Here is a 17,334-nt window from a genome sequence, read left to right on the forward strand (position 1 = left end):
TCCCCCCCCCTTCCGTCACGTGGTGACGAGGCCCGGGCGGCGCCAGACCCCCTCCCAACACACCCCTGTCACGTGACGAGGGCCGGGCGTTGCCGGCCTCCCCCTCCGCCCCCTCCCATCACCCCCGTCACGTGCCGGGGGCGGGACGCGGCGGCGGCGGCCTTGGCGGGAGCTGGTGTGTGTGTGGCCATGCTGCGGTTGGGGTGGGCGCCCTGCCGGGCGTCGCTAAGCAACGCGCGCTTCCTCCTGCCGCCCCCCCGGGGGGCCGCCCCCCCCCAGGTAGCCCAATAACCCTAATGCTCCTCACCCTCATCTGCCTCGCTGCCAAGAGCCCGGCCTGGGGAGGCGGAGGTCGTGGGTTCTAATCCTGCCCCCCGCCCCCGGGCGGCCGTGTGACCTCGGACAAGTCCCTTCCCTGCCCCGGGCCTCAGTGACCTCATCTGGAACACGGGGATGAAGCCTGGGACACCCTGAGCACCTTGTAATCAGAATTATAATGTCGGTATTTGTTAAGCGCTTACTGTGTGCCGAGCACTGTTCTAAGCGCTGGGGGAGACACAGGGGAATCCGGTTGTCCCACGTGGGGCTCACGGTCTTCATCCCCATTTTACAGATGAGGGAACTGAGGCACGGAGAAGTGAAGTGACTCGCCCACAGTCACACAGCTGACAAGGGGCCGAGCTGGGATTCGAACTCATGACCTCTGACTCCAAAGCCTGTGCTCTTTCCAATGAGCCATGCTGCTTCTCTAATAATAATGTTGGTATTTGTTAAGCGCTTACTATGTGCAGAGCACTGTTCTAAGCGCTGGGGGAGATACAGGGTCGTCATAATACTAATATTGTTGGTATTTGTTAAGCGTTTACTATGTGCAAAACACTGTTCTAAGCGCTGGGGGAGGTACAGGGTCATCATAATAATATTGTTGGTATTTGTTAAGCGCTTACTATGTGCAGAGCACTGTTCTGAGCGCTGGGGGAGATACAGGGTCATAATAATACTAATAATGTTGGTATTTGTTAAGCGCTTACTATGTGCAAAACACTGTTCTAAGCGCTGGGGGAGGTACAGGGTCATCATAATAATATTGTTGGTATTTGTTAAGCGCTTACTATGTGCAGAGCACTGTTCTGAGCGCTGGGGGAGATACAGGGTCATAATAATACTAATAATGTTGGTATTTGTTAAGCGCTTACTATGTGCAAAACACTGTTCTAAGCGCTGGGGGAGGTACCGGGTCATCATAATAATATTGTTGGTATTTGTTAAGCGCTTACTATGTGCAGAGCACTGTTCTGAGCGCTGGGGGAGATACAGGGTCGTCATAATACTAATATTGTTGGTATTTGTTAAGTGCTTACTATGTGCAAAACACTGTTCTAAGCGCTGGGGGAGGTACAGGGTCATCATAATAATATTGTTGGTATTTGTTAAGCGCTTACTATGTGCAGAGCACTGTTCTGAGCGCTGGGGGAGATACAGGGTCATAATAATACTAATAATGTTGGTATTTGTTAAGCGCTTACTATGTGCAAAACACTGTTCTAAGCGCTGGGGGAGGTACAGGGTCATCATAATAATATTGTTGGTATTTGTTAAGCGCTTACTATGTGCAGAGCACTGTTCTGAGCGCTGGGGGAGATACAGGGTCGTCATAATACTAATATTGTTGGTATTTGTTAAGTGCTTACTATGTGCAAAACACTGTTCTAAGCGCTGGGGGAGGTACAGGGTCATCATAATAATATTGTTGGTATTTGTTAAGCGCTTACTATGTGCAAAACACTGTTCTAAGCGCTGGGGGAGGTACAGGGTCATCATAATAATATTGTTGGTATTTGTTAAGCGCTTACTATGTGCAGAGCACTGTTCTAAACACTGGGGGAGATACAAGGTTGTCCCACATGGGGCTCACAGTCTTCATCCCCATTTTACAGATGAGGTCCCTGAGGCCCAGAGAAGTTAAGTGACTTGCCCACAGTCCCACAACTGACAAGTGGAGAACAGTGCTTTGGCCCATAGTGAGAGCTTCACAGATGCCATCATCATCATTATGATTATCATTGTTAAGCGCTTACTATGTGCTAAGCGCTGGGGAGGGGGCGGGATAGAAGGTGATCGGGTGGTCCCACGTGGGGCTCACAGCCTTCATCCCCATTTTACAGATGAGGGCACTGAGGCTTTTCCTCCTTTCCATGCTGCTATGAGAAGCAGCGGGGCCAAGGGATGGAGCACGGCCCTGGGAGTTACAAGGTCATGGGTTCTAATCCCAGCCCTGCCACTTATCTGCTCTGTGACCTCGGGCAAGTGACTTCCCTTCTCTGGGCCTCAGTTACCTCATCTCTAGAATGGGGATTGAGGCCGCCAGCCCCACATGGGCCAGGGAGTGTGTCCAACCCAGTTTTTATTTACCCCAGCGTCTGGCACATAGCCCGTAACGGATGCCGCAGTAATTATCGTTGTTATTCCAAGGGCCAGTGACTCTTCTCTTGATCCCCAGTTGAGTCCCTGCCCCTGGATCCGGCTCCCCCTGAGACGAGAGCGGTGTCACGAGGCAGCTTCGCGATCCGGAAGGGTCGCGACGACGACGTCCGCCCCCACGAAAGCCTCTGAGAGGATCCTGGGCCGCTGGCTGTTGGTCTGCAGCGGAACCGTGGCCGGGGCAGTTATTCTCGGTGGGGTGACCCGGTGAGAAGACACTAATAATAATAATGTTGGTGTTTTTAGAGACCGGAGATATTTAATGTCGGTATTTTTAGAGACTGGACAGGACCGAGGAAAACTAGAACGGTCTCATGAGAAGCGGCGTGGCTCAGTGGAAAGAGTCGGGTCGTGGGTTCTAATCCCTACGCCTCCACTTGTCGGCTGTGTGACCTGGGGCAAGTCACTTCGCTTCTCTGTGCCTCAGTTACCTCATCTGCAAAAATGGGGATTAAAAATGCGAGCCCCAGGTGAGACAAGGTGATTATCCTGTATCTCCCCCAGCGCTTAGAACAGTGCTCTGCACATAGTAAGCGCTTAACAAATACCGTAATTAGTATATTATACCTAGTCCATCACATAATGACTTGTACAGAATGCTACCACCAACTCCCTCCGCTTCAGAGTCAACTCAGCAATAAACGTGGGGTGGGGCGGGTCCTCCTGAAAGATGTCTTGCCTTATATCTGGGAGAGGCCAAGTCTGTGCCGGGAGGCAGAGAGGAAGAGTCGAAGGGTGAGATCGATCGTGGGGTGGAAATGCGCTTCTCTTTAAGAAAAGGCGGTGACATTCGTGGGGTGGAAATGTGCCTCTCTTTAAGAAAAGGCAGAGACATTCGGGGCAGTCAGTAAACAAACGTTTGAGTGTTCACTGTACTGTGAAATAATAATAATGTTGGTATTTGTTAAGCGCTTCCTAGGTGTAGAGCACTGTTCTAAGCGCTGGGGTAGATACGGGGGAATCAGGTCGTCCCCCGTGAGGCTCACAGTCTTCCTTCCCATTTTACAGATGAGGTAAATGAGGCGAAGTGAAGTGACTTGCCCACAGTCGCACAGCTGACACGTGGCAGATCCGGGATTCGAACCCATGACCTCTGACTCCCAAGCCCGGGCTCTTTCCGCTGAGCCACGCTTGGTGAGAGAATAGGGAGGACACGTTTGTTTCAGGAAGGAGAGAAGGATTTTTATTTTTACTATTGCGACATTTAATAATAACGATGGCATTTGTTAAGCGCTGCCTATGTGCCAAGCACTGTTGTAAGCGCTGGGGAGGATACAAGGTGATCAGGTTGTCCCACGCGGGGCTCACAGTCTTAACCCCCCCATTTTACAGTTGAGGGAACTGAGGCCCAGAGAAGCGAAGTGACTTGCCCAAAGTCACACAGCTGACGAGCGGCGGGGCCGGGATTTGAATTTGAATTGGATTTGCGGAGCAAGCGGGGCCGAATTCGGCACAAAGGAAAGGTTCAGGGCGAACGATTTAGGGCCAGTACCTGGCCCAGAGAAAGAAAGAAAATGAAAGAGCCTCATGAAAAAGGAAAAACAATAAACCAGCCAATAAAAGGAACAGTCGGGGCCGTGGGGCATTACAGGGAAAGATGAGTTGTCAGGTTCCTCAGCGTTCCCAGCGGGGTTCGCCTCCATCCCGCAGTCACATCTGTCCGACGTAGGCCCAGGGGGTGGCAGGGCGGGGGGGACCCAAAGAAAGCTTTGACGGAAGAGGAGGAGCATTCATTCATTCATTCAATAGTATTTATTGAGCGCTTACTATGTGCAGAGCACTGTACTAAGCGCTTGGAGTGAACAAGTCGGCAACAGATAGAGACAGTCCCTGCCGTTTGACGGGCTTACGGTCTGATCGGGGGAGACGGACAGACAGCCCAGCCTCCGTGGAGCTGCTGCCTTTCCCGTTCCTGTGGGAAGGGCTTCTTTCTGGGAATGGAGGGGAGCGGGCAGGGGATCCTGAGCTCACGTCCACTTCTCCCCCTGAGGAGAAACGCAGCAAACCTAGGCCTTGGTCTAAGAGTCGCCCTGTCAGTTTGCTTCCCCCAATCCGCTTGGTCTAAGAGTAACCCTGTCAGTTTCCCTCCGCAGATTAACAGAGTCTGGCCTCTCCATGGTGGACTGGCACTTGCTGAAGGAGATGAAGCCGCCCACGACACACGAGGAGTGGGAAGCGGAGTTCCAGAAATACCAGCAGTTCCCCGAATTTAAAATGTAAGGCCGGAAATCCCACCGGGAAAGGGAGCAGGGCGTGGGCGGGCCTTTCCTCGTCTCCTCGATCCGGAAAGGTGCCGGAGGGGCCGGGTCGAATCCCGGCTCTGACACGTGTCGGCTGTGTGACGGTGGGCAAGTCACTCAACTTCTCTGTGCCTCAGTTCCCTCATCTGTAAAATGGGGATTAAGACTGGGAGCCCCACCTGGGACAACCTGATGACCCTGTATCTACCCCAGCGCTTAGGACGGTGCTCTGCACATAGTAAGAGCTTAACAAATACCAACATTATTATTATGTTGGCAGTAGCCTGTCTACCCGGGACTGACTGCGGGGGTAGAAATTTCCCAGGAATGAGCGGGACAAGTTCCAGCTTCGGGAGGAACTGGATCGTAAACCTTCATCTCGTTCCTGAGCTCCCTCCAGATGCGAGATTTCTATAGGGAAGAGGCTGCCGAGGGAGTCTGAGGCTTCTCCGTCCTCGAAGATGAGTTAGAAAGAAATGACAACTACCTGGCCTAGACGGTTTAACTGTTCACATTCTTGGGGGAAGGACAAGATGGATCTAGTATCGGATGATCCCGAGTGTTTTCTCACCCTTGTTTGCCTTGTTTCCTGTCCCAGCCTGAATCGTGACATGACCCTCACAGAATTCAAGTTCATCTGGTACATGGAGTACTCGCATCGCATGTGGGGACGGCTTGTGGGCTTAGCCTACATCCTGCCCGCTGCCTTCTTCTGGAGGAAGGGCTGGCTCACCCGTGGCCTGAAAGGACGTGTCCTGGCACTCTGTGGCCTCGTTTGCTTCCAGGTGAGATGGGAATCCTGGGAGACGCTAACTGGAAATTGCTTATCTCGGCCTCGCTAGGTTTGCGATTTAACGTTGAGTAAATAAAGCTCAATAATAATAATAATAATAATAATAATAATGATGGTGGTATGTGTTAAACTCTTTCATTCATTCATTCATTCAATAGTATTTATTGAGCGCTTACTAGGTGCAGAGCACTGTACTAAGCGCTTGGAATGAACAAGTCGGCAACAGATAGAGACGGTCCCTGCCGTTTGACGGGCTTACGGTCTAATCGGGGGAGACCGACGGACGAGAACGATGGCGATAAATAGAGTCGAGGGGAAGAACATCTCGTAGAAACAGTGGCAACTAAATAGAATCGAGGCGATGTACATTTCATTAACAAAATAAGTAGGGTAATGAAAATATATACAGTCGAGCGGACGAGTACGGTGCTGAGGGGATGGGAAGGGAGAGGGGGAGGAGCAGAGGGAGATGGGGGGAAAGAGGGTTAAGCTGCGGAGAGGTGAAGGGGGAGTGGTAGAGGGAGCAGAGGGAAAAAGGGGGGAGCTCAGTGTGGGAAGGCCTCTTGGAGGAGGTGAGTTTTAAGTAGGGTTTTGAAGAGGGGAAGAGAATCAGTTTGGCGTGCCAGGCCCTGTTCTAAGTGTGGGGTAGATCCAAGTTAATCAGGTTGGACATAGTCCCTATCCCCTATTGGGCTCACACGCTTAATCTCTATTTTTTCCACATAAGGTGACCGAGGCCTAGAGAAGGGAAGTGACTTGCTCAAGGTCACACAGCAGACAAGTGGTGGAACCGGGATTAGAACCCATGACCATCTACTCCCAGGCCTGTGCTCTATCCACTACGCCATGCTGCTTCTCACGTCTACCAACTCTGTTAGGTTGGTCACAGTCCCTCTCCCACATAGGGCTCATAGTCTTAATCGCTGTTTTACAGATGGACTATTCATTCAATCATTCAATAGTATTTATTGAGCGCTTACTAGGTGCAGAGCACTGTACTAAGCGCTTGATAACTGACTGAGGCACAGACAGTTTAAGTGCCTTGCTCAAGGTGTCACAGCAGACAAGTGGCGGAGCAGGGATTAGAACCCAGGTCCTCTGACTTTAAAGCCTGTGCTCTTTCCACTAGGCCGTGCTGCTTCTCACGTCCACCCACTCTATCGTACTCTCCCAAGTGCTTGGTACAGTTTTCTGCATACAGTAAGCGCTCAGTAAATACTGTTGATTGATTGCTTGAGATAAGTTAAAGCAGCGTGCGTGGCTCAGTGCAAAGAGCCCGGGCTTGGGAGTCAGAGGTCATGAGTTCGAATGCCGGCTCTGCCACTTGTCAGCTGTGTGACTGTGGGCAAGTCACTTCCCTTCCTCTGTGCCTCAGTTACCTCATCTGTAAAATGGGGATTAACCGTGAGCCTCACGTGGGACAACCTGATGACCCTGTATCTCCCCCGGCGCTTAGAACAGCGCTCTGCACATAGTAAGCGCTTAACAAATAACATTATTATTAAAGAATCCTACTCACCCAGCTGGCCAGCCCTCAAGTCTTGATGCCTCAATCCTGTACTGGAAATAACAGTTGAGGCAGGCAGAATTGAGCTAGTCTGTCAGGGTAATTGAGCTAGTCTGTCTGACAGACAATTCTTGAGCGCTTCCTGTGTGCAGAGCACTGTACTAAGCGCTTGAGACGTGCAGTACAGTAGAAGAGTTGCTAGATGCGATCCCTGCCGCAAGGAATTTACAGGCTAAAGAGGGAGACAGACATTAAAATAAGTTAGAGACGGGGAGATAGTAGATCATAAGGAGATATACACATCCTTACGCTGTGGCTTGAGTATCAGAGGGCTTAAGGGCCTCACAGTCAAGTGCCTAATCAAAAGAGGGGAGGGCAGGTAAGGGAAATGAAAATTTAGGGAAAGCTTCTTGGAGATGTGATTTTTAGGAGGATTTTGAAGGTGGGGAGAGTGGGGGAATGTGGGATATGAAGGAAGAGGGAGTTCCAGACCACGGGCAAGTAGTCGGCAGCACGATAGATGAGATCAAGGCACAGAGAATAGGTTGGTGTTAGAGGAGCAGAATGTGTGGTCTGGGTTGTAATAAGAGACCAGTGAGATAAAGTCGGACGGGGAGAGACTTGAGCGAGTGCCTTAAAGCCAGTGGGGAGGAGTTTCTGGTTAAAGCAGAGGTGGATGGGCGATCACCGGAGGTTTTTGAGGAGTGGGAAGGCTTTTCAGAAAGATGATCTGGGCAGCAGAGTGAAGTAAGACTGTAGAGGCAGGAGGCAGGGAGGTCAGTGTGGAGGCTGATGCGGTAGTTAAGATGGAAAATAAATTGCCATGGAAGCAGTTTGGAGGGAGAGGAAAGGGTGGATTTGGTGACATTCAATATAATAATAATAATAACGTTGGTATTTGTTAAGCGCTTACTATGTGCAGAGCACTGTTCTAAGTGCTGGGGTAGATACAGGGTGATCAGGTTGTCCCATGTGGGGCTCACAGTTTTAATCGCCATTTTACAGATGAGGTAACTGAGGCCCAGAGAAGCTAAGTGACTTGCCCACAGTCACACAGCTGACAAGTGGCAGAGCCGGGATTCGAACCCGTGACTTCTGACTCCCAAGCCCGGCGTCTTTCCACTGAGCCACGCTGCTTCTCAATATGTGGGTTGAATGAGAGATGAGTCGAGGGTAATACCAAGATTATGGGCTTGTGATAATAATAATAATTATTATGGCATTTGTTAAGTGCTTACTCCGTGCCAGGCACTGTACTAGGCGCAGGGGTGGATACAAGGAAATCGGGTTGGACACAGTCCCCGTCCCACGTGGGGCTCACGGTCTCGATCCCCATTTTGCAGATGAGGTGACTGAGGCATGGAGAAGTGGAGTGACTTGCCCAGGGTCACACAGCAGATAAGTAGCGGAGCCGGGATTAGAACCCATAGCCTTCTGACTCCCAGGCCTGTGCTCTATCCACTAGGCCACGCTGCTTCTCCTCGTAGGACAGGGTGGTGGTGTCTACAGTGATAGGAAAGTCAAGGGGGCGGGAGCACGGTTTGGGTGAGAAGATGAGGCGTTCTGTTTGGAGTGCTTATTTTCTGCAGAACACGATATTAAGTGCTTGGGAGAGTTCAAGGGAGCGGGTAGTTACGGTTCCTGCTCTCATGGAGCTCACAGTCTAGTCGGGGAGATAGACACTAAAACAATTTTCAGGCAGCGGGAAGCGACAAAGTTGAAAGATCTGTACCTAGGGGCTGTGGATGGTGGATGAGGGAGAAGGTGAGTTGGGCCTGGAAGTCAGAGTCCTCAGTTCTAATCCTAGCTCTGCCACTTGTCCGCTGTGTGACCATGGACAAGTCACTTCATTTCTCTGTGCCTCAATTTCCTCATCTGGAAAAGGGAAATTATTACCCGTTGACCCTTCTGCGTAGACTGAGAGCCCCAGGTGGGACGGGAATTGTTCCTGACCTGATGATCTTGTACTTCTCCCGGTGCTTAGGTCAGTTGTTGACACATAGTAGGTGCTTAACAAATAGTGCTAGTAATGATTCTTGGGCAATGAGGACTCAAAGGCTTAGGTGACGTAGAAGTGTTGAAATGGCAGGAAGGTAGGAAATAAGGGAGGTTTTCAACCTTAAAAAAATGAGTTGGTTGTAAATGGACTGTAGCATGAGGCTGACCACCCTCGTGGGCAGTGAGGCTGGCAAAGCCGCCCTCTGTCCCTAAATGTGAGGTGTCACGATTCATTTCCAACTTCCTCTCTCTCCATTTGGCCTAGGGCCTTCTCGGGTGGTACATGGTGAAAAGCGGGTTGGAAGAGAAGCCGGATTCGCACGATATTCCTCGGGTCAGTCAGTATCGCCTGGCTGCCCACCTGGGCTCAGCGCTCGTGTTGTACTGTGCCAGCCTGTGGACTGGACTCTCCCTGCTGCTTCCTCGTCACAAGGTAGGACGCTGGGTTACCACCGGGTCACCCTGGGGCCTCTTCAGGCGCGCAGGGAAGCAGGCGTGGAATCATGCGGGCCCTCCCCGCTGATAACGATCCGTCCCCAGGGTTTCCGAGGAATCGTGGAAGTGTCCGTGCCCCAACACGCTGCTTACTGGGTCGGGATGAGGGCGGAGTTGGGATCCTGAGGCTCTTCTCCAAGCACAAATGCCCATGAGGAAGTGGAGTGGCTCCTCATATAGGGTGATCAATTTTTAAAGCCTTCTAGAAGGCAGAATCGCTCTGACCCATTTTATTTCCAGGGCACATTTTAGTAGGTCAAAAATAATGCACGTCGGGCTTCAAGCGAAGTCCTGCTCAGGCTGGGCCCCGCCTGCAGGTTCCCAGCTGGGGAGTGTCATCAGGCCGGCACAAACCCAGTCAGATTCGGTCCAAGGACATCTTGCAAAGGGTACCCAAGTCACTCTGGGGGGGGGGGTTTTGGACCACGGGCAGCGGAACTGGCAGACTGGAAATGACCAGGGCTTCGCTTTCTAAGTGCTCGGCCCTGCAGGGATGGTGTTTTCACCCACGAAGCTTTGTCCTTTGGGCTATGGGACTACAATATCCAGTAGTCTGAAAGGGCTACAGGTTGACGTGTGCTGCACTGCCCTTCAGAACTGAGGCCAGGGCTCCCTGTGGCTAAGGTTAGAGTTGGGCGGGAAACTTCTGGCCCGTTCCTGGGCCTCACTCTGTTTCTCAGCAGTCAGGAGTTTTGAGTTAGTGACCCCTGAGGGTTGGGTGTGGGAGGAGGCGGGGAAGAATTGCGAAAGACAGAGAGTCCCCCGGAAATGAAGGCCCTTTTGCAGCTCTCCTTGGGAAAATAAAGTGATTCTCTACATTGCTTTGTTCAGTTACCAGAAACCCGTCAGCTCCTGCAGCTGAGACGATTTGCCCATGGGGTGACTGGCCTCGTCTTCCTTACGGCACTCTCAGGTAATGGCCCGTCCGGAGTGGAAAGTTCCATGGTCCCCTCATTTCAGAAGCGCTAAGTACAGTGCTTGGCGAACAGTAAGCACTCAGTAAATGCTAGTGAATCGATTTGACACTCTGAGTTGGGAGTGTGTTGGCAGCTTTGTTCCAGGGTTTAGAGATCAAAAATCCACGATATTTTAAGCTTAAATGCATATTCCATCCCTTTCGTTCCTCCAGATTCCTCTTTCATCTACAGTTCTGTAATTACTGAAGTAATAATAATAAAAACTGTGGTATTTGACCATTCAGTAAAAACCACGCTATTTGGTGAATGGATACTAGGTGCCGAATCGGACACAGAGCTCACAGTCTGAGGGGCAGGAAGTACAGGTATCTTATCCCCATGTTAAGTGACTTGCCCAAGGTCATCTAGCAGGCTAGAGAAGCAACGCGGCCTAGGGGATAGAGCATGGGCCTGGGTGTCAGAAGGACTAAGGTTCGAATCCCAGCTCTGCCACGTGTCTGCCGTGTGACCCTGGGCAAGTCACTTCTCTATTCCTCAGTTACCTCAACTGTAAAATGGGGATTAAGACGGTGAGCAACGTTTGGACTGTGTTCCACCTGATTAGAGTTTATTTACCCCGGCGCTTAGAACGGTGCCTGGCACATAGTAGGTACTTAAATACCATTGTTATGACCATAATAATCATTACGATGATAATAGTGGCAAAGTTGGGATTAGATCCTGCTGCTCTTGGCTCCGAGACCCACATTCTTTAAACCAAGCCTTATTAGCTCCCTTGGTGACAACTGTAAAATATTCCTCACTAATGTTAATTTTTGAAAAGGAACATAGAGCCTAATAGTGCAATTCCTAACCAGCAACCTTAAAGAAAGCCTGATTCTTCTCCTAGATTCTTTAAAGAGTGAAGGCGAGGCCTGAGACATCTTTCTAAAACAGACTTATAAATAAAGGAAAATTGTCCTTAGTGGCCAGCTCTCTGTCCACCCCCATCCAAGGATGGACCCATTGCTTCAGGAGCCCTCTCCCCATCAAGTTGGGGAACCCGAGATGGAGGTGGGAGGGAAGAGGATATTTAGGGGGTCTCGTTTCCTCATTGGGGTGGCTCCCAAGTGACCAGTGGAGCCCAGAGACTTTCAGTGCTCTTCCTTGTTGGCAGCAACTCTAAAGGCACCAGTCTTCCCAGCACAGGAATTAGCTGAGATGGGCCTCTCGGGATCCCATAAACGTCAGGAACCCTGGGGCAGTGCCCATGTATTCCTTAATCTTTTGGGGCCCGGTCAGAAGTGTGAGGAGGGCAGGTCCCCTCTCTCTGGTGGTTTCCACATCTGTTTTAAATAGAGGCTTTCTGGCTCTGCACAAATGCTACAGCCCTAGTCTGAGCAGTTCTTTTTTTTTTTTAATTATTATGATTATTTGTTGACACCCTGGGCTTGGGGGTGATCGGTCATTAGCTGTTTTTGATTATTGTCCAGCATAAACTGCCAGGCAGCACTCCAACGTGAAAGTCCGTGGAAAAGAAAAATCACTCGGCTAATCCCTAATTGGGTGAAGATGTGCCGGTTCCTGTTCGGAAGTCTCTGGGAAAGAATGTCACACCTGGTCATTTTGAGCTAAACGAAAGAGGGGTCTCTTCAATTTACAAAATGAGGGAAATCGCCCTGGCCCCTCTCTTATGGAAAATGAGAGGCAAGTTGAATTTAATAGACGCAAAAAGCGTGGAACTCTTTGAGGAGGGCATTGTGTAAACCTGGGATAATAATAAACCGTACGATTGTTTTTTTACATTCTTGAGTCACATGCCCAAGAATGAAGCAACAGAACACCTGAGCAGGAATTAGTACCTGCCGGTTTAGGAGGTGAGATTGCATAGAGTCTGTCTGAAAAGACTTTGCCTTCTGGTAAGGCTGACTTTTGTCATACGGTGATTATGTTGCCGTCGTTAATTCTACGTATCGGTTTTTCAGCCGACAGAGCGATGTTGTCAAGCTGTTACCAAGGGTACGGCATTCATTAAAAGGTGGTATTAGACCTTCTTCTGGCAGAATGATGACCCCTCTTTAAGGGATCGCTTTGACCCAGTTCGATAGCTTTAAAAAGTAAAAAGTAGAAAAGTAGAGTTCTCTGAAGCACCCCCTGCCATCATAGACAGTGTCAATTGCTTCATCTGTTTCTTTGACCTTCCAAAGGATCAAAGGTTGTAGGGAAGGAAAACTTCCACCGCAGTGAAGAGTCCGGAGTTCTGCAGGGTGGGACCAAAGCGGATAAATTAAAGAGCATTTAGCAGCAGAGGTCCAGGGGGTTGGGAGATGTGTGGGACCAGGGCCTGGACCATATCAACCATCATGCTCTTTGATCCTTTTTGGTCCTCACTTCCCAAGGAATAATAATAATAATAATAATGTATTTCTTAAGCACTTACTATGTGCCAGGCACTTTTCTAAGCGCTGGGGTAGATAGAAGCAAATCGCATTGAACACAGTCCCTGTCCCACGATGGGCTCACTATTTCAATCCTCATTTTACAGATGAGGTAACTGAGGCACAGAGGAGTAAAGTGACCCGCCCAAGCTCACCCAGTAGACAAGTGGCAGAGCCTGGATTAGAACCCTCTGACTCCCAGGCCAGTGTTCTATCCACAGTGATTTGTTGAATACTTACTATATGCCAAACACCTAAATAAGGGCTGGGGTAGATACGAGATAATCAGGCTGGATAGAGTCCCTGTCCTATGTGGGACTCACAGTCTAAGGTGGAGGGAGAAAGGGGATTTAATCCCCATTTTGCAGAGGAGGAATTAGAGATATAGAGGAGTTAAGTGACTTGCTCAAGGTCACCCAGAAGGCAAGTGGCAGAGCCGAGATTAGAACTCAGGAACTCGGACAGCCGGGCTGGTGTTCTTTGTTCTAGGTCCCGCTGCTTCCGGGGAAGGAGAGAAGGAACAGGGAGGAGGCCGGCGGAGGAAGCGCCCCTTTTGAACCTTGTGGACTGTGCCCCGGCTACCCGCCCGGAGTGTCCGACCCTTGTTCCACCCCGGCAAAGGGCACAGAAAACCTCCTCTCCCAATTTAGAATGTCCATTTGTTTGACAAGACCACAGCTTCTACTCAGCCACAGAAACCCAGGCTGGACTTCCCTTCTGGTCCCGGGAAACCCAAGAGCACAGCCTGGGCTCTTCTCTCCTGAGAAGATGCCGAAGGGGCAGGAGCAGATAGTATCCTTTGTAGAACAGTTCTATCTACATCCCAGATTTTTGATTTCTACGAGAGAAAGACCGACTGGAATTGTCTTAAAAAAAAAAAAAGGTATTTGTTAAGTGATTACTATGTGCCACTCTACTAAGAACTGGAGCAGGTACAAGATAATCAGGTTGGAACCAGTCCATATCCCACATGGGGCTCACAGTCGTAATCCTCATTTTACAGATGAGGCACTGAGAAGTGAAGTGATTTGCTTAAGGTCACACATCAGGCGAATGGTGGAACTTGGATTAGAACCCAGGTCCTTCTGACTCCCAGGCCCTTGGCAGGGCTGTTGAAACGTAGAGTAAGCTGGGGAGGAGATCTCAGTGCAACAACCTCACAGTGGTTCCCCTGCACCTCTGTCGGAAAAACCAGCCGCGTCCCCCGCCACCCACGCTTCCTCATCAAGGGGCCTGCGTCCTCTCACGTCGGGCATCGGACCGTCTCTCGTGCTTACAGGAGCCTTTGTGGCGGGCCTGGATGCGGGCCTTGTATACAACTCCTTCCCCAAGATGGGGGAACGTTGGGTCCCAGAAGATCTCTTCACCTTCTCCCCGGTCCTGAGGAACGTCTTTGAGAATCCCACCATGGTGCAGTTCGATCACCGGATCCTGGTAAGTTTCTCTCGTGACCGACCTCGAGATGGGTGAGTGTTACCCGGTCGGGGGCTTAACGGTTTGGGGTTGATGGCATCCACGTCAGCCCTCGCATCGAGTCGGCCTAAACCCCCACCACCTCTGGCAGGTCTTCCCCGATTAATTCCCCGCGCCCTAGAAAGTCCTAGAAACGGGCCATCTCGAGGTCCTGAGGAACTCATTTATATCCATCCGCAGCACTTTTTTACATACACATTTATTCAATTATTTCTCACACTCTGTATATAAATATTTTCACGTCTGCCTCCCCTGATTTTCGAGCGTAAGCCCCCCACGGGCAGGAAATATGCAGCGGTCCCAGTGAGAAGTCCCACGTAGCTGCAGCCACTACTCCTGGGAGAAATTTAGAAAAGTGATTAGAACTCGCGACAGTTCAGTGAGTGGTAACTGCCCGGTAGTAGGGGTATAGTAGACCACAGTGTTTTTTGACGTGTGTAAAAATGTGAAAGAAAGATGATGTTCTTGCTGGCAGCGCTTGCTTACCTTGTTTTCCTCCCCCTGAAGGGAATCACCTCCGTCACAGCCATCACAGTGCTCTTCTTCCTGTCTCGGAAAGTCCCCCTCCCTCGCAGGACCAAGATGGCGGTGGCCTCTTTACTGGCAGTGGCATATACACAGGTAATTAATGTTAATGTTGGTATTTGTTAAGCGCTTACTATGTGCCGAGCACTGTTCTAAGCGCTGGGGGAGACACAGGGGAATCAGGTTGTCCCACGTGGGGCTCACAGTCTTAATCCCCCTTTTACAGATGAGGGAACTAAGGCACAGAGAAGTTAAGTGACTCGCCCACAGTCACACAGCCGACAAGTGGCAGAGCTGGGATTCGAACTCATGAGCCCTGACTCCAAAGCCCGTGCTCTTTCCACTGAGCCACGCTGCTTCTCCAGCGGTACTACCTCCCATCCCCAGGAATCCTCTGGTCCACTCCCCTTACAGTGAAGACCACTCTCCCCTAAATAATAATAGTTTTTATCAAGTGCTTACTAGGGGCCAGGCACCGTACTAAGCGCTCAGGCGGATCCAAGCAAATTGGGTTGGATGTAGTCCCTGTCCCACATGGGGCTCTCACTCTCCATTTTACAGTTGAGGTAATTGAGGCCCAGAGAAGTCAAGTGACTCGCCCACGGTCACACAGCAGAGGGGCAGAGGCGGGATTAGAACCCAGGTCCTTGTGACCCACGCCCAGGCTTGTACTCTATCAACTAGGCCGTGCTGCTTCTCAGTCATCCGATGGGACTGTGATGTGGGGAAGATACATTCATTCGATCGTATTGAGCGAGCGCGTACTCCGGGCAGAGCACTGTACGAAGTGCTTAATGACTGTGTGCTGGGTGCACGTGTTCTCCACTGTGCCTGGAAGGGAACCTGTCCGTCCCAAGTTGGCATTTCGTAGAATTTACAGCTCAGCTGTGGCTTTGGGGCCTCTAATGCGGTCCTTGGGTGCCTTTCTCGAGGGGTGGGATTCAGTAGTCAGCACGTCGCCGGTCCGTTTCTCCTTCACACGTGGGGCGGTGATGGGACCCTCAGCAACACGTGCATCCTGGCTGCCTGATTTGGGTCCCTGCCTCCCCTCGTGTGAAATCCTTCACTGCCGTTACAAGGTTTCCCTTCCTTTTTCCCTCCCAACAGGTGGGCCTGGGCATCAGCACGCTCCTGATGTACGTCCCCACCCCGCTGGCCGCCACCCACCAGTCCGGCTCCCTGGCTCTGCTCAGCGTGGCCCTGTGGCTCATGAGTGAACTCCGCCGGGTCCCGAAATGAGCCTCCGCCGTGGCCCCAGCCGGGCTTTCTACGGGTCTGCGGATGGAGCGGGAATCGGCCTACTCATCCCGTCCGTTGAAGAGAGGAGGCCTCGCTAGCCGGTTCATCCGGTTGTTTCTAAATGGGCCCATTCACCGAGCGTCGGCAGGAGGAGCGAAGTTAAAGGAGAGTCCCACCGGCGGGGTAATGTATTTTTTAGAATGTTTCACACCTAAGACCAGAGTGAATTCAGACAAGGAAGCCGGTGGATACAAAAATCGTATTTATTTTTAAAAGACTTTAAAAAAATCTTGTAAAATATAGGAACTGACATTAAATGTGTTTGTTGAAATGTCTGCCACTGATGTCTTTGGAGCTCGGGGCCCTGTTTTCTGCCTCAGCAGGAAATGGCCCACGTTCTTTATGCTCAAACCTGACTGTTGGTCAGACTCCCCCGATTGGGGCGGCATTGGAGTTTCCTATAACAACCTGCGGCGTAGGTGCCTCTCAATGCATTTTCCATCTTTTTTTCTTGGAATCCAGCTCTCTAGGAGGGCAGTTACCTGAGCCAAGAGCTCCATTTTCCCTTGGGGGAGTGGTGACTTAAAAGCTGACCTGGTGACCTGAGGAGGTCCTTTGGTAGGAGGGAGGACTCTTTGCAGGCCACCAGTGGACATCGCTCGGGGATTTTTTCTGGCCTGCCAGCCACCGTGGGACAGTCGGTTCTTTCTGGAAAGTCACCGGGGGGCTTTCTAACATCCAGAGCGACCTTTTATTCCCAGAAAGCTTGTAGCAAAGCCCCAAACCTGCTCTCTGGAGTAATAGTCCCTGATGACAACCTATCTCCAGTCCCCTCCCGCCCCCGCACCTTACATTTTTAGATCGTAAGCTCCCCGAGGGCCAGGGACCATCTCCAGTTGCCACCTGGGGTATTCTTTCCTGGCACTTAATACAGTGCTCCTCACACAACAAACCATTAGCAATACTATTACTCATTCACCTGCCTGCCATGATGCCATTAGAGAAGGTCCTCTCTGTCGCATAACCAACGATCCCGGTTTCTGGGGCTCCGAAACCGATAGCATTATGCAGCTACGAGTTCCGGAAACGTGTCCTGGGAATCACAGAGACCAGAGACGGCACGATCTCAGCCTTCTCTCTCTCCCTGCTCTTCTCCCCACCTCCAAAATTATCCCAGACCCCACCTGGACCACGGCTCTCGACTCCCCTCTCGTACCCTCTAGACCGTAAGCTCGTTGCGGGCTGGGAA

The 17,334-nt window shown here is 51.0% G+C and overlaps 1 protein-coding gene across 1 annotated transcript; it reads left to right on the top strand.

The window, feature by feature from the left end:
- Positions 1 to 136: 136 nt before the first annotated feature.
- On the top strand, positions 137 to 16,420 carry LOC100087270 (cytochrome c oxidase assembly protein COX15 homolog). Its single transcript, XM_029061454.2, has 9 exons — positions 137 to 279; positions 2,501 to 2,688; positions 4,575 to 4,697; positions 5,320 to 5,506; positions 9,285 to 9,452; positions 10,346 to 10,427; positions 14,128 to 14,282; positions 14,829 to 14,942; positions 15,954 to 16,420. The coding sequence occupies exons 1-9, from the start codon at positions 190 to 192 to the stop codon at positions 16,083 to 16,085; spliced, it is 1,239 nt and encodes a 412-aa protein (XP_028917287.1). The 5' UTR covers positions 137 to 189; the 3' UTR covers positions 16,086 to 16,420.
- The last annotated feature ends 914 nt before the right edge of the window (positions 16,421 to 17,334 follow it).

The sequence above is a fragment of the Ornithorhynchus anatinus genome, chromosome 3 (genome assembly GCF_004115215.2).
Source record: "Ornithorhynchus anatinus isolate Pmale09 chromosome 3, mOrnAna1.pri.v4, whole genome shotgun sequence".
NCBI classification, from domain to species: domain Eukaryota; kingdom Metazoa; phylum Chordata; class Mammalia; order Monotremata; family Ornithorhynchidae; genus Ornithorhynchus; species Ornithorhynchus anatinus.

What these genes read in the sequence shown, in the direction of transcription:
- LOC100087270 (XM_029061454.2), top strand. Translation starts at nt 190, where the DNA reads ATGCTGCGGTTGGGGTGGGCGCCCTGCCGGGCGTCGCTAAGCAACGCG. An exon ending in CAGTTCCCCGAATTTAAAAT is followed by an intron (nt 4,698 to 5,319) that starts GTAAGGCCGGAA and finishes TTCCTGTCCCAG; the next exon opens with CCTGAATCGTGACATGACCC. An exon ending in CTTCCTTACGGCACTCTCAG is followed by an intron (nt 10,428 to 14,127) that starts GTAATGGCCCGT and finishes TCGTGCTTACAG; the next exon opens with GAGCCTTTGTGGCGGGCCTG.